This window comes from Chlorocebus sabaeus, chromosome 12, assembly GCF_047675955.1.
Source record: "Chlorocebus sabaeus isolate Y175 chromosome 12, mChlSab1.0.hap1, whole genome shotgun sequence".
In the NCBI taxonomy this organism is placed as follows: domain Eukaryota; kingdom Metazoa; phylum Chordata; class Mammalia; order Primates; family Cercopithecidae; genus Chlorocebus; species Chlorocebus sabaeus.
The window spans coordinates 26,802,153-26,819,860 of record NC_132915.1 but is presented as its reverse complement, the minus strand read 5'-3'; the positions used below and the strand labels follow the sequence as shown (position 1 = coordinate 26,819,860).

At 38.1% G+C, this 17,708-nt stretch overlaps 1 protein-coding gene across 27 annotated transcripts in view; it reads right to left on the bottom strand.

Annotated features, from left to right (window-relative positions):
* TRPM3 (transient receptor potential cation channel subfamily M member 3) overlaps nt 1–17,708 on the bottom strand; it is a 920,173-nt gene that overhangs the window by 265,255 nt on the left and 637,210 nt on the right. For all 27 annotated transcript variants that reach the window (XM_037997448.2, XM_073021525.1, XM_073021526.1 and 24 more), the window contains exon 6: nt 15,833–16,004. In XM_037997448.2, coding sequence (XP_037853376.1) covers nt 15,833–16,004 — 172 coding nt within the window. The remainder of the gene's footprint in view (nt 1–15,832; nt 16,005–17,708) is intronic.

Here is a 17,708-nt window from a genome sequence, read left to right as displayed (position 1 = left end):
TGTGTTTCTGAGTACATAAATTCGGCTTTTAAGCACATACTCCCCAGGCCATTCTACCACTGTGTATGGCAACTAGACCGCTGGCTTAATACTATCAGCAAAGCTTCAAATAGAAAACACCACAAACCCTCCAGGAAATTTAGCATAAGCACTTGTTTATGGAACCAAGCACAACATTGGCTTCGCTATGTCTTTCCTGCAGAGTGAATAGCATGCTGGTATTTTCAGCTTATTTTTCCCAATTATCAAACCCTAATGAACAAAAAATTAAGTAACACTTTAGTGAAGGTCAAGCAGGGTGAGATTAGTGGTAATATGGTTAAAGATGGAAATCTCTGGATAGCAGGTATGTGTTACGTCCCAAATTGTCTCAATATTTTCTTAATTACCCTTCAGGATACAATAGGAAAAAAAAAATGGTCTTAATGGGGAAAATTAGGAATAAAAAGTAAAACTAAGGTAGTGACACAAGGCTGGGCAAAGAAGGGCAGACTAGGAGTGTAGAGTTCAGGTTCAGATGAAAGCTCTACCAAGGTAATTCACATACTGAATTTAGTCAGAACATGTGACTATGATTTTTTACAAGTGGGTTTCCTACCTGCAAGATGAAAGCAATGAGCTAAGTGATGCTCATTGTCTGAATTCCTGTAGCACTTTGTGTTACTAAAGGGCACTTAGCATCTACTGCTTTGCCCTATTCACAATAGCAAATACATGGAATCAACCCAGGTGCTCATGAGTGGTGGACTGGATAAAGAAAATGTGACACATATACACCATGGAATACTACGCAGCCATAAAAAAAGAATAAAATCATCATGTCCTTTGTAGTAACACAGATATAGTTGAAGTTGGAGTCATCATCTTAAGCAAATTAACATAAAAACAGAAAACCAAATATCACAAGTTCTCACTTATAAGTGGGAGCTAAATCTTGGGTGCACACAAACATAAAGACAGAAATAATAGACACTAGGGACTCCAAAAGGAGGCAAGGGCTGAAAATCTTCCTATGGAGCACTGTGTTCATTATCTGGGGTGATGGGATCAATAGAAGCCCAAACCTCAGCATCATGCAATATACCCTTGTAACACACTTGTACATGCATCTCCTGAATCTAAAATAAAAATTAGAAAAAAAAAAAAAAAAAAAAAAAAAACCACTTGGTGCTTTATAACGCAGCTCTTTGCCTACAGAGAGGCTGTAAAGCACAGTGGCTGAGGCATGGGCTAAGATGCATACTTCTTGAGTCTGCTATTTACTAGTGGTCTGACCTTGTGCCTCTTTGTGCTTCATTTTCTCGCTGGTAAACGGGAGTAATAAAGGTATCCCCTTAAGGGCTGTCATAAGGACTAAATCAGTTATTTTTTGTACATTGTTTAGAATAGCACTCAATCAACACTAGTTATTATTACCTTATTTGTAAGACTAAGCTCTTCAAGTATACAGCTATACCTTATTTATCTTGCTACCCCTACAGTGCCCTGAGCATTACAGATGCACAAGCAAATACAGTAGAGAAAGCGCTTAATAAAAAGTACTGTCGGCCGGGCGTGGTGGCTCACGCCTGTAATCCCAACATTTTGGGAGGCCGAGACGGGCGGATCACGAGGTCAGGAGATCGAGACTATCCTGGCTAATACCGTGAAACCCCGTCTCTACTAAAAATACAAAAAATTAGCCGGGGGTGGTGGTGCGCGCCTGTGGTCCCAGCTACTCGGGAGGCTGAGGCAGGAGAATGGCGTGAACGTGGGAGGCGGAGCTTGCAGTGAGTGGAGATGGCACCACTGCACTCCAGCCTGGGCGACAGAGCGAGACTCCTCTCAAAAAAAAAAAAAAAAAGGTACTGTCAAGAGAAAATATAACAGAGAATAGTCACAATTTATTTTAAATGACAGATATTTTGAGTTCTTATTTTTGCCATATCTTTAAAGGCGGAAGAACTTTGACATGTACTTAGCTTCCACATGAGGTGTCTTAGAAGTACAGTGGGGTGGAGTACAGAGAGAAGTACGTATTTCGTGGTGAGCACACAGACAATATTGATCGTGAAACCAGTGGTGAATAAGCTGCACCATAACGGGTGGTAGGACACTGGGGGAAGGGAGCTGGACTTTGGGGTGCCTAGGAACATGATGAAAGAGCACGATGGACAATTTTAGCTCCACTAGATTGTTCTCATGATGTTGATGTAAACATGGGACATTCTCAGTATCTCCAATATAATAGGATATCTGGTTATAGCTAAGAATTGGAAATACACCTAGGCTTTTAGTCATTCGCCAACCCTAAAGGGGGAAGGTAATTTTGATTCTGATTTCAGCCATTATAAAATGTAAGCATCAAATCTGTTACGTTGGTCTTATCAGTTTTATACACATCCTTTATATGTGATTTGAGAATATTGTTCTCTCCAATGTCCTTAACCAGCCTCTCTTACGTTTCCTGACTTGACTCTTTCCTTTTGTTTTAAAAGGAGTAGAGGATTGCCAGAAGTGAGCAAGAGAAAAGAAGGTATGTCAAACACAGCTGTGGGGGCACTTGACCTATAGGTCAAGAATGATATTCATACCTTTGAGGGAGAAATGCCCAGGCCCTGTGAATAGACTGCTTTCAAAGGTTTTCTTCCCTTCCCTCTCTCCCTTCCTCCTTCCCTTCCTCTTTCCCTTCCCCTCCCTTCCTTTCTTTTCTTTTTTTGTTATAAAAGCAATATTTTCTCTAAAAAACATCATCAAGCTATTTTTAAAGGTATAAAGTGAAAAGTGTCACTCCCTGTATTTTTTCCCCTACCTCAAGTCTCACTCCCTGGAAACTGTAACTAATCAATGTTCACCTGTGTCCTTTCAGGTATTTTTATAAGTATATATATGCAATTTTAAGATAACATAATGTGATTACACTGAAAATACAGTTGTACTGCTGTACAACTTTTAACTTGAGAAAAGAAAAATCATACTCTAGGATATCTTCTATATGAGCCCAACAGAGCTACTACATTCTTCATAATAATTTCAGAGTATTTCCCCATATGTTGACATATAATTTGTTTAGTTGCCTACTGATGAATCTTTAGGCTATTTCCATTTTATTACTGTAAACAATATTGTAATAAATATATGTAAAATGAATTCCTAGAAGTAAAATTATGGGGCTAAAGGGTACATACATTTCATATTTAATAGGGGTAGCCAAATTGTCTTCCAAATAAGATTACCCTATTTATGCACTCACAATAAATGTGTGAGTACATATTTCTCTCTATATATAATGACACTCAATATTTTTAATCTTTGGCTTTTCCCAATTTGATAGGTTAAAAATAGTTTTAATTTTCATTTATTCAATTATGAATGAGGTTGAGCACTCGTATTTTCTTTCCTATGATCTTCCTGTGGATAAATTTTGCCCACTTTCCTATAACGATTTTAATATTTTTCTTTTTGATTTGTAGATACTCTTGGCATATTATGGAAATTAGCTCTTTATCACTGTTGTGAATATTTTCTTTGCATTGCTTTGTATTTTCTTTGTATTTTCTAATTGCATTTGTTCACTGTATTTTCTAATAAGGCTTTTTTTTAACATTTAGTTTTTCTACTGAAACTTAGCTTGTGTGAATGAAAAAGCTACAATAGCTATATGAGTTTGATATTATGAAATGGTGGAGGAAAAAGATGTTAAGCCAGAAACTGAGCCAAGAAATTGTTTTATCATCACTTTTATACTATTACTCTGTATACTATGTTATACTAGTACTATTATAATCTTATATACATGTTATACTGTTACCTTAATATGTTTATACTATTACTCTGTATACTATGTTATACTAGTACTATTATAATCTTATATACATGTTATACTGTTACCTTAATATGTTTATACTATTACTCTGTATACTATGTTATACTAGTACTATTATAATCTTATATACATGTTACACTGTTACCTTAATATGTTTATACTATTACATGATGTTTTGATATTACATATATATGTATGTATATATACACACACACAATTTTTACTTGTTAATTAAAAAATAAAAATGAACAAAAACTAAAAAGCAGACTAAATTATTTTATCTTATCATGCTAAAGAAAAGAAGTTGCTTTTTTTCTCTTTGTTGCTTGCAATGCCAAGTTCTAGTACTATAATATATTTAAAAGTTTATCTTTTATCTCCACTACAATGTGAGCTCCATATTGATAGGAGATCTCTCTCTCTCTCATTTTCTCTCTTGTTCTCTCGCTCTCTCTCAATGTTGTGTCCCTAGTATTTTTAAAAGTGCCTGTCACAAATACGGATTTAATAAATATTAAACACACACACACAAAAGAAATTGTTTTACAAGAGTATAGCGAGAGAAAAGGCAAGGTTTATTTTCAAAGTGCTTGCTTGTGGTTTCACTAAATCTAAAACAACAGATACTCCTAGGCTTTGTTCACTTAACAAGATGGAAAGGAAATCTCAGCTGTCTATAGAGCTACCATTTAGGTTTCATTGAATAATGCAAGCTAAAATTATAAAAACAAAAACTAACTAGAGTTGGATTCTGTGCATCTTGATCTCTAAAACAAAGTGACCCAGTTCACTATTTATAAAGAGAACTCTAGCTAGTAATTATCTTTTTATAATTGTTGTCAGCAAACACATTCAATTATATATTTACTGGCATTCCGAAGGTTTCAAGAGCCCTTCAGGACTGTCTGTATCTTGCCAAATCATTAGTTATCACTTAGGTGTTACTAAAGTATAAGAATTTCAAGTTAGATAATTGGTATAAGAATCCTTTAAATCCCTCACAAACTCATCTGCTCATCAGAGTCTCCTAAAATGTTTCAACAGAGTCAGACGATGGCTGCTTTTATTCCCTAAGACAAGTCTCTTGTTCTTTTTCCCCAAGAGGGCCAAGACCCAGTTATAACCTTTTTATTTCCAGGATGGATTTGAGAGGCTGGCCAACCTCCATTTTACTGCCTGCTGCCAAGATTACTGGCATGTGTAGATGATATTAGATTATCTTCCAGGATTCATCTTACAAGCATTAACATCAAGAGTACAGTGTCATAGAAACACTTCTATTTATTTTTAATATTTTGGAACTTAAAATGTTACCAAATGATGTGTAGCAAAATATGTGGTGAAGGATCCATTAGGGAATGCAGATGCATTATGCATGGTGCTGCATATGCGATTGTTATTTTGAGGCTAAGGGGATCTGTTTAGGTTTGTTAACTTAAAAAGTTAACCAAACCAGGATGGTCGAAAATAATCTATATTTTTTTAGGCAGTTTGTCTCAATCTGATTTCCAGAGCTAGTGCAAGACTTATCACTAAAAAGCTCACAGGTAAAGAGCAAAAGGGCAAGCTATGACTTGCAGCTGCAGGAGCTATTTTTGAGTGAGGTTCTTCAATGAATGCATTAGAATACGCAGACATATCTTATTTATGAGTGGCGGATACATCTTATCTCATGTGCCAACTCCAGCCAACTCTTAATGACCATCTGTCTCTCAATATCTAGCCTTCCTTTCCTTTATAGTGATAGGATTTTAGCTGGCTATGTGTTTGTCCAGGATGAAGACTACATATTTCTAATCGCCTTTTAGTAAGGTGTTAGCATGTGACAAAATACTGACACACAAGATGTGAGCTAAAATGGTGTGTGTGACTTCCTCACTGTGCCTTTGAAAGGAGGGGTAGGGCCTCACCTTGCTCTTTTTTCCCGATTGCTTCTGGCCAGAATGTAGACGTGACGGTAGGCTCCCATGGACCATGCAAACAAGGAGTGCCAGAGCAAAGAAGAAATGAGTCCTCACAGGAGTGAGGCACCCACATCAGAGCGGAACCCATTTTCAGAGTATTATATGAATAAGAAAAACTGTCTCATTGAAGCATCTATTATTCTGAGTCATTGTTACTGAGGCAGAACCTGTGTCCTAACTAAGGCTGTATGGTTATGAAGTGTATCAAGACCCAGTGGGGAAAGTGTCATGCTAGGTTGGCAGTGTTGGGTAAGAGACCTGAAGATCTCCTGCCAATCTAATCTCTTACTATGTGAATACACAAGTTACTCCAAAATGGAAAGCTCCCCAGAAGAAATTCTCATTAGAAACTCATACATCATACCTCCCTTTTGTCATCTTCCTGTCTCCCCGTGCTACTGCAGACCACCCAGTCTTGGTCTCTGTTTATTTACTCTAAATGCAAAGAAACGAGACTTATTTAACCATCATAATAAGAATAAAAATAAATATGCCATATTTATTATATATTGTTTATTCATATATATAATCTTTAAAAAGAGCTTCCAGGAAACTACGTGTTTATTTCAATCGTGTTGCCATTACTGAAATATTTTTGGTATCTTTTTGGAACTGTTATATCTCTTATAATAAAGCGAATGGGTCAAGTCACTTAAACTCTTTTTAGAACATTCGTTGTGCACAACATTAACGTCAGTGTTGGCGTCAGAGATATTGGTAAATTTATTGAGGACGTCAGCGGTGCTCATTAGATAACCTCTGTCAGATTCCCACGACAAATTGGCTTCAAAATTTAACAAAAGAAAACTACTAATACATATAGGGTTTTTACTATATAGTCCAGGGAAATGAAAGACATATACCAGAAATGGAATGTGAATTTTTGAAAAGCATGATTCATGAATGTATTCATTCACTCAAGATTTATATTAGTCCTCTGGCCTATTTCCAAAATAATTCTCAGTAACTTAGAGATTAAATGTTAGAGTTCTCTTTGCATTCAATTTAGTAACTCTTTATTCTGCTAAAACCTTGATTTATTAAATGATATCCTGGGCCCTCGAGTTAAAAGGCTGTCCAGGGACCCACAGGTAAAGCACCCACATTTCTGGGCCCTTGCTTCTCCCCCAAGTCAGCTAATAACTGTGGATTGTAGGATTTCTCTAAGCATCAAGGACTCTGACAGGAAGGTGCCCAGCTTTGAGCACATTTCTGGAGTCCCTTAGCCTGAAACATATAAAGCAGTGGTGCTAAAAGTGGGTACTGAGGAATTGGAGATTCTGATCTGATTTGCTTCATGAGTTAGTTCTGCCTGTTAAGCAAGTCGGTGTGTCTCTTCCCATGAAAAACAGCCTCCTACAGCTATTACGGAAGAAGGTCAATTCAAGTATATTTAGTGTTCATATATGACGAGAGCTCTAATACAGACAATGACTTTTGTCCTCATCTGGGAGAGAACAGGTTTAAGATCCAGTGCAAGTGAAATTAGATATGGGGAAGAACTTCCCAATAGCAAGTGACGTTAGGATTTGAAGGAGGTACCAGGGCTGATGTCCAGCTTGCTGTGGATTTAGGACGCCAGAGGCTTCACGGGTTTGTTAAATATGTATTTTGAATCTCACTGCCATTCAGTAGTAACGTTTCCTCTATATATGTCTTTATACTTGTATAGGCTACCTTATAGAAGGGTGTGGTCCTGCCAAGTGAGGAGAGGGTTATGGGAAAGATTTAGAAAAAAGAAAACTCAGGGTAACATGCTCTGAGTAGTGTTTCCTAAGAGATGCTGTTGGTGTCTGGGCCAGGCAATTCTTCATGTGAGACTGTCCTGCATACTGTAGGATGTTAACATTCCTGGCCCCTCTCCCATGCCATTAATAAGTACCAGAAATTGTGACAACCCCAAATCCCACCTCTCACATTTTAAAATGTCTCCTAGGGGAGGCACATAATCAGAGATAAATGGATGTATTGGTTTAGGAACTTTATAATAAAACATATTTTTGCAGATATTTCTAAATACCAATATCCTCAAATACCAAATTTGATTACATTTTATGAATCCTGCAATCCTTTCTGCTCCTTGTTTACTTAGAAATGCTGAGCCCATTTTGATCTGCTGCTTTAGAGAAAGGTACTCTAGGTGGCTTCATCAGATGAGACCACGCTCAAACGTCAGATATTACTCTACGGTAAAGAAAAAAACGGAGCTTCAAATTCTCCCCCAAGCAAACTCTGAAAGTAGCAAAAGCACTGGTTATGGAAATCTAAGCCTACCCACACACTCTATCAATTAATATTGCAAAATAGGTATATCTATAAGGTCTGCCACGGGGAAATAATCCCTTAGACTAGATTACATATGACATAGATTTCACTTTCAAGTAGGGAGATAACAAAGTCAGAAAATTCTAGCCTCGTAATGAAATTTCCTATACCCAAGGTTGATGTTCACAATCTAATTAGATGTGCAATCCAAATAAAGTGTCCATTTAGCCTAACCTAAAATATAATTCAAAGACAAAGGAATAACACCCCAATCAAATGGAGCCTGAAAAGAACTAGATTTCTGTCCTCTTCTAATCTTTTTGAATAAAATGGTAAATTACAAGAAAAAAAATCTGATGTTGACTCAAATCTAATATTTCAAGATATAGTCTGGGTCAATTCATATTCCACTCAAGTTCCTACACCTGCAACAAGTAGAGTACTCAACAATCCTACTGTCATTTATGAGTACTCGAAGATACTGATACAGCTTGGATTTTTAAAGAAAGCTGAAATTTTCTCTATTATTCTCTGTTTACTGAGACAGGAGGGACAAGTACAGTTTAGAATATATTTCTTATTGCTGCAGTGACTATTAAATTACTCTGTAACAAATAATAGAGGCGTAGTGATAAGTAGCAGAATCTAATTTTGAGCCTCCACTTTTCCCTTCGAACCTTTCTGTAACTAAAGAGAGTATAAGACTTCTCTTTAACAAGCAGAGCCAGGTTATGATTTGTTATAAGACATTTTTGTTTGTTTGTTTTTTGTTTTTGAGACAGAGTCTCACTCTTGTTGCCCAGGCTGAGTGCAATGGCGAATTCCTGACCTCAGGTGATCCGCCCACCTTGGCCTCACAAAGTGCTAGGATTACAGGTGTGAGCCACTGCGCCGAGCCTGTTATAAGACAATCTGATGAGCACCTTGGGCTCTGCTGGGCTTTGAGGGAGAGGGTTCAAGTCTCCGGTTGGAACCTATGGCAGTGAGGCTGTGTAGACATGGCACATGGCACTGAACCACCAAGAAGGCGGGAGAGGAATCGATGTTTTTGAACTGCCACATAACAGAATGATATGTTGATTCCTTTCATCACAACTCACTGTGAGGAATTGTTATCACTAGTTTACAGATGGAGAAATAAAGTCAAATACAATGACTTGTCCAAGGTCACAGAGCCCTGACGATCTCAACTCCCAGGCTACCTGCCACTGTTACTTTATGCCACTAGCAACAGGCAGAGACTTCCCCTTCTCCCAAAAGTTATACTCTTTCCTTTAAACCCTTAAAAGAAAGTCACAATTGCTGAAGATTTTTCTAATCTTGAATTCTAAGAATTGCAATGTAATATTCATTTTAAATAGTTTTTGGCTAGCTGAAAGTTGAATTTGCAACTAGAAAAGATGATTGTTAAATCTTTAAGATAAATTTCAGCACGCAAGAGTGTATTTCTTAATTTTTATTTTTTGAAAGAATTGTTAAAAAATTGTTAGACCAATATTTGCCATGATGCTGCTACTGAGTTAAGGAAATATTTTAAGATTTAGCCTGTATGTGGTCAACATTGGCTTAAAAATGCTTTTGTACTGAAATATTTATAAAAGAAATGATACGCTGCCTGGATTTCCTTCAAAATTATTCAGAGGAGGAAGTAGGTGGGTGTATGGAGAGAGAAAACAAGATTGGCCAAGGGCTGATAAATGTAGAGGCTGGATGATAGCTATAGGGTTGTTATAAAAATATTCCTTAATAATAACAATTTTATAAGAATTTTAAATTCTTATCAGGATACATAGATACTACTTTCTGGAGTAGTCCCTTGGTATCCACTCTTTAAGCTAACACATGTTTATTGGGCAGCTACTATGTTACCAGCAATATATTAAGTTGGTCCAACTTATGTAAATATCTCAACAGTAAAATAAATATTAAAGATTATTTATGAACCTGTTTATTTAAACACTTTAAAGGTGTGGGTCACTTTTGATAATTTACTTAACCATCTCTCTGTACATCAATCTACTCTTGATTAATGACTTTATATTCTTTTAAATGTCAGGCATAACATTTTTTTCATTCATAGACACTAATGGTACTTCAGGGATACAGATATATAGAGAATAAATCAGTTTCTTTTTCTTGCCTCTCATCTCTGTTTCCTACTTGCCAGGTAAAATCCCAGATTGATGACTATTCTACCACTGTAACTGAACATGGCTGGAAAAAAACCATACAACTCTGATGATTCATGCTGCTTTAAATTTACAACCGCAAATACCAACTGTGCTGCATGAGAATTCTACATTTTCCTAGTCTGTTCATTCTCCCAGTCTCTAAACTGACTGTAGTTGTTTTCTGTCTCTAATCTTCAACACCTTCTTCTCTTACACACTCCTAGCCAATAACCTCCTGTATTATTTTATGTAGATATAGAAGCTATGTTTAGATAATCAGCTTATCTTTCCACCAGAAAGTGTCCCATCCTACCCACATCTGTGCCCATAATACTCTGCTTTTCCTCCTGTTCTTTCTTTGTGCATGTTCTTTATTTCTGCGTGGAATCTCACCCCTTCTCAAAAACTTTGTACAAATTCCCTAGAGACTAGTCCTCCGCCCCTTTCTTTTCTGGAAACACTTACTCCTTAGGGGCTTTCATGTCATACCATTGTTTTAAGGATACATTGGTGTCTCAAAGGATGACCATGCATCACCCTTGAAGTGTCTGTTCCTTACCCTGAACGCTCAATTCAATAGCAAGCCCTCTTGAGCTCTATTTTCAAAATGTATCTTAGGACAAAGATTTTATAATGCCATTTATATGAAGGACCTAAAATAGACAAATGCATAAAGATAGAAAGCAGAAGAGTGGCTACTAGGAGTTGTGGGGAAGGGGTAACGAGTAATGGGGAGTTAGTGTTTAATGAGTACAGAGTTACAGTTTGGAATGGTGAAAACGTTCTGGAGATGAATGGTGGTGATCGTTGCACAAAAACGATGTGAATGTATTTAATGAAACTGAATTGCACACTTAAAAATGGTTAAAATGGTAAATTCTAGGTTATACATATTTATTTTACCACAATTTCAAAAACAAAGCTTTGTCTTCTGTGTGTGTGTGTGTCTGTGTGTGTGTGTGTTCCCCAAAGTAAGTCCCCTGGTGTCTGGGTCTGTGCCTCTCTCCTACTTTGTACCCCAGACTTCTCCCTGACTGCGTCCTTGCTTGTCAATGTGCCCATGTGTCACTACCTGCCTTGATAATCTAGCGAGGGACCGGTGTTTTCATGCATGGGATGTGATGTGTCCCTGACAATCTACCCAAAAACTGGCATCTGATGGCGGCTTCTCCAGCATCTCTGGCATCCTGACCATCTGCCATGGCCTGCTCTTCAGCTCTGCACTGCTGGGCTCTTCTCCTCACGGAGGCTAGGCTGCTGTCCATGAGCCTCCCTGGGCTTCCCCTGCAGGGCTCCCGCGCACCCCATGCAGACACACACACACACACACACACACATACACACACACACACAAAATCCAACCACTTTCTACTGCCTCCACTGCTGCCATCCTTTTTCAAACCAGTTACCTCTTACCTGCCTTATTGCAATAGCCTCCTGAAGGCATTTCCTTGTTTTTCATCTTGCTCTCTATCTCAATCTAATCTCTACGTACAACAGCAGAGTGATGTTTTAAATACTAAGAGAGATCCTGTAATGTCCCAGATCCAATCTTGGTTAGAATAAGTTCCAACTCTTTACCAAGCTTTCCCTGCTCCTCACTGAACACCTGGTGGCTTAGTTCCTGCTTTCACTCTCCAGAGAACGCTCTTTCACAGCCGGCCGCTCACTTCACTCAGGTTGTTGCAGAAATGATAGCTCCTCAGAGAGGCCATTCCTGATCACCTAATGGAAACCATCCTCTCAATACACACATGTGCACGCACAAAAGTGCACAGATAGATGCCTTACTCTGTTTTATTTTTCTCGAAAGTACTTTTTAAAAACTATCGGCCACCACACAGTTAGTCGTTTTCTTACTTATGACTCTGGTTGCCCCCTTGACGTAAGCTCAATGAATTGTTCATTGCTGCTTTTCTAGACCTTAACCATGACTGCTACTTAATAGGAATTCAGTAAGTATTTATTTACTAAAGGAATGACTGAAATTGTTCCTTGCATATTAAATTTGAAGTTTAAAAAACGGCAGATAGAAGAGCATTGCGAGGCAGGTAACTGCTCATGTCTGAAAGGTTTCTCTTTTATAAACAAAGCCCATCGCTAACTGATGATGATGCTACAGTATGCAGGTCACCCCTAAGTGATGAGGGGATATGGCACTTTAGCAAGGAGATGCTAAGGGGTGTTCAGACCTCCCTGGGGCCATCCTGAGTGTAAGAGGTGGTAGACACTGTTACTGTGGTATAGAGTTTCATTTTCAGGAAACTGAATTCCACATTTGTAAATCAGATTTCCTAAACTTCTGAAGCAGGAAATAAAAAGTAAATGGAATTGTTAGGATAAACTTATAGAATAAAATTTTATTTATTTTTATTTATTATTTTTTTGAAATGGAGTCTCACTCTGTCACCCAGGCTGGAGTGCAATGGCACGATCTCGGCTCACTGCAACCTCTGCCTCCAGGGTTCAAACGATTCTTCTGCCTCAGCCTCCTGAGTAGCTGGGATTACAGGTGCCTGCCACCATGCCCAGCTAATTTTTGTATTTTTAGTAGAGGTGGGGTTTCACCATGTTGGCCAGGCTGGTCTCGAACTCCTGACATTGTGATCCACCTGCCTTGGCCTCCCAAAGTGCTAAGATTACAGGTACGAGTCACTGTGCCCGGCCATAAAATTTTATTTTTAAAAAGAAGAACCACAAAATGTCCATGTTAGAAAGTCGATTTGCTGTTCTACATTGCTGACTGAGGATTGTATTAAAGGTTTGTATTCTGCCGTTTTTCATGTTAAGACCCGGTCTACTTTTGCCTGTCTTTGTGTCTTTGTCAGTGCTGTTCTGGAGGGCCTTTGTGTTTTCAGTGAGCATTTTTTGCTGTTAACTGAATGGAGACCTCAAAGGTCCTGCTTTATCTATTTCAAAGAGCCTGGATCAATCCCTACCCTCTAAGGAGCTTGCCGCTCTGCCCGACTTTGGGGGCTGAGTACAGTAATGAGGGAAGTTGACCTAATGACTTATGAGTCACTCACTTATAGGGCGACCCATTATCTCAGTTTGCCCAGACTGAGGGGGCCCAGGGATTTGGGACTTTCACTGCTAAACCTAACAAAGTCCCAGGCAAACCGAGACAAGTTGGTCACCCTACCACTATTAAGTTCAGGGATAGAACTGCTGTAGGAGCCAACTCTTGACATTCACTATAGCTCATGCACAAATTCCTTACCTTGGGACTTTTTACTTCCTGTGACTTCAGAATTTCTCTTGGGCTTTTATAACTTTCCTCTTACCATTTAATTATTAATATATTCACTGGAAGAGGAGACTGTGGGCCTCTGTGAAGCCACAAATATAAGTGGCGAATATCTGTGAAGCCACAAATATAAACAGTCCCAAAAGTAAGTCCCGTGGTACCCGGATCTGTGCCTCTCCCCTCCTTTGTACTCTAGACTCCTGACGGGTCCCTGCTTGTCAATGTGCCCATGTGCCACTACCTGCCTTGATAATCTAGCAAAGGTCTGGTGTTTCCAGAAATGGAATGTGATGTGTCCCTGATGATCTACCCAAAGACTAGTATTATCTGGTGGTGACTCCTCCAGCTTTCCTGACATGCTGACCATCTACTGTGGCCTGCTCTTCAGCTCCATGCTGCTGGCTTCTGCTCCTCAGGGGGCCCAGGCCACTGTCCATGAGCCTCCCTGGGCCTCCCCTGCAGTGCCAACCATACATGCAGCAGCTCTGCCATTTCTGAAGAAAGGCACCCCTCCAGGCACGTACATTGCAAAAGGGCACTCCCTCTGGGATGATCAATTAGAAAAAGGCACCCCCTTCCTCTAGGCATTCTGGAACGCACCAAGGCTTGACTAAAACCTAGGCTCTGGCTGGGTTTTAACTCCAGCTCCCATCCCCTTTGCTGGGTGCATAACTTACACAAATACATACCTAGGCCTGCTACCCACACTACTGGCTAACCAGCCCAGCTGCCAACAGGGCCTGCCACAATGACATGCTTTGCCTGTCTGGACCGATTTTGTCTTATTACCAAGTACTGAACTTGACCGTGAATTTATTCCTTGTTTTTTTGCTCTCATCCTCTTCAGCTTCCAGCTCAGTCCTATTTAAGCTATTATTCTTAACCTGATGGCGTACAAAGAGTCATGTTGTAACTTATAAAAACCTAAATAGATATCACTGATTACATAACATTTGCCCATTCTATCAAGTACTGTAATGGAACTCAATTTTAGTATTTACAGCAAAACCTACCACCCACTGATCACAGTGCTTTGTTACATTTGATCTCTGCTGGTCTCCATATATTTTCTAGTCTTTTCTACTCTTTTTGTTTCCAGAAGATATTCACCTTGGGATAATAACACTTGTGTTTCTTCTTTCCAAAGACAGTTGGGGAAGGAAATTTCCTAATATAATTTTTATTTCAGACCTAGGTCAAAATTTATTATTTCAGGTTTCACTGTGAAAAATATGAAACCACAAAACATGACACTTAAATGGTAGCAGTCCCTAAAAGGTGGGATCAGAAAAGAGAGTGTAGGAAGGAGAAGTTGTGGTCTGATGAAGCTAACATCCCAGTTTTTGGAAGAAGGTGGCTACAGCAATGAAGACCCATTTGGGGCAGGTGCAGAGAAAAATCTAGAGAAGAGAAAAGTGATTTGGACAAGTTGAATCACAGTACACAGAACCTGTGAAAACTCATCTAGTCAAAGGGAATCTTTTGTTCCTTGGAATTGTAGGCTTTGGAATTTCAATCAATTAGATCAAAGTTTCCTTGATGGGACATCTCATTACCACAAAGTTTGAGCTTGCCATGCAGCCTCGCCTATTACTTTATAAAAACAAATTGAATTTTATTTTGTGAGGCGGGACAGTAGATTGCTTTCATACCTAAATTGCATTTACATGCAAGCCACTTAGTGATCTGGGGAGCATTGCTGTTTTGATGATGCTACCTTTCACAGTTAAAACAAATGTTTACACAATAAATACAGCAAATAGAGATTCTTATGCACTTAAGAGATAATATTAGTGTAACGATGTACTATGTGGTTCACATATATATCTATATCTAAATCCATATATATCTAGAGACAATGAATACATACTTAAAATTGAGACGATTAAAATTTCATGGAGATAGTTTCACATGATGCTTTAGCTTAGAGAGTGAATGTTCAATTTCTTTGAAATGACTTTGCACAGCCAGATCGGTGCTAAGATCAAAATCTGATTTTGCTTTTCTGTTTAGCCACCAAAAAAACCTTAATAAATAGAAACATTTTCTCTAGGGTGCCTTTTCTCCTCAGAGTACCATGCAGATGATGAAGGAAAAGTTTGAAGAGAAAGCTTATCTGCATACATATACCCCAGATGGAGTTGACTTTTTCACACATGATACATAAGCTGGAGTCACTAATTGTGTAATCATTTCTTACGCCTCCAATTGTTCTCCTCTGGATGGCTTCCTCTCATTCTAAGCTCTGGCTCAGTAGAAATCATGGTTCATGTTTAAAACTTGCTTAAGTTTTTATTCCATTGCTGCATGGTGTACTTAAAGTTATTCACTTTCACCACACTTCGTACGAGGCATGCCAGTGGGAACAACCACTACTTACTTGTGTTTATCTTCTGGAGTGAAATATGCTTTTCCAGTTGTCTCCGAAGTTTCACCTCTGCTCCATATTTTCCAGTGGTCCCGTTGTCAGCCAGAATGAAGTGGGAATGCATGCTGTTGAGAACAGTGAGCTTGCTCATGGGATTGGACATGGTCTGATATGGCCGGACAACCTGCAGGGTATCAAATGGAAGAGGCAGACATCAGAAAAAAAGAACACAAGACATGAAAAGGAGAATCAGACAGAGGAAAGAGAGAAAGAAAGAACATCAGTTCTGCGGTACAGTGAAAGTACAGTATACATCTTCTTCTTAGTATTGCTTTGGATAGAGGCAAGATTTATGGCAAAAGTTATTCAAAGCAAGACTGTGCTTAAATGAGTATTTATTTATTTACTGAAATGAGGCAGAAAATAGAGATGTGCTCTCATTGTACTAAAAAACTGGCATGCCAGTTTGTTTGTTGTTTCATTTTGAAGTCAACCTTCTATTTGCTAATGAGCCCAAAATAATGTTACAATCTTGTTAGTTTGTTTCTTTCCTTTCTCTATCATGTCCACACATTAATAGGCACAGCAGAACAATTATAATTCTGGAGACGGTGGCGGGGAGCTAGGAGAAATGTGATCCTTTCTGTCAATCCCATTCAGTAATTTGAAGGTCTCTTATTTAAAATCAGCATTGTTCTTACTAGATACCTTATTTAGGTGGAAATCTTGAATAGAAAATAATTGTCTCATGAGACAGATATGAATCAGGCCCAAAATGTTCAACTTTGTCTCATTCTCCCTTTTTTGTTGTTATTTTAATTTCATGGTGAATTACACTACTTAAAATAGAGCAATTTCAGTGCGGCCTTTCAGATTTTTTTTTTTTTTTGTATAAAAAGAACAGCAATACCTATTGTGAGCTAGTTGCTCTATACATATTATCTATATTCCTTGTGATGATCCTGTACAGTAGATGCTCTTGTGTTCATTTTGTAGGCGAAGAAACCAAGAAATGGACAGGTAAAGTAATTTTTCTGAGAGTCTACCACACACACAATCAGAATTCATACCCAGGTCTGCCTGATTCCAAAAATCTATGCTTATGTTCCTTTCTCACACTGCTTAGACCCAGTGGAAACATAAGATGATGGGTTGGAAATCTACTCCTAAAATATTTAGGTAAGAACTTCACTCAAGATTATAGAAAGAGAATATTCAACAGGCTAATTGTTACATGGTCTCAGTACAGCTATCACTGTACTGAATCATCAAAATTCACAGGAAAGAAAGAAATGCTATGAATTTTTATTTTTGTGCCTTTGTGCAGTGTGTACATTAATTATAGAGTTGAGATGCTCTTGTTCTTTTTCAGTATGTAATAACTCACTATAAAAAGCTGTAGTAAGATTGAGTAGTTTGTTAAAGGAATTACAAAGTGATTTATAAGGGCAGTCCTCAATAGTGAAGAACTCATGTAAGTCATTTTTTTAGACCTTGAAACTGATTCAAAATCCCACATTTCTATGTGCCTGACAAATAAAATGTACTTAATAAATAGTGAATGAATGAATGAATGAATAGGCAAACTTGAGACAGACATGCTTTTGTTCAACACTGAAAAAAAAATCCTTTCTTTTCTGAATTGTTTAAGGATTGATCTAATTTAAATGTAAAATGTGTATATAATTCTGAGCTTCTGAAAAAGCCTAGTCCTATTAATATATAGGACTTTTTTGTTAATGTAGCATTAATTTAATGTAGTATTGCTATAATGTTCATTTATCAATGTAGCATTAATGTAGAATTTGTTAATGCAGCATTGATTTAAGGTTAATTCACAGCTTCATTTTAGTTGGCTCTTATTGATAAAAGAAGTCTATAACTTTTT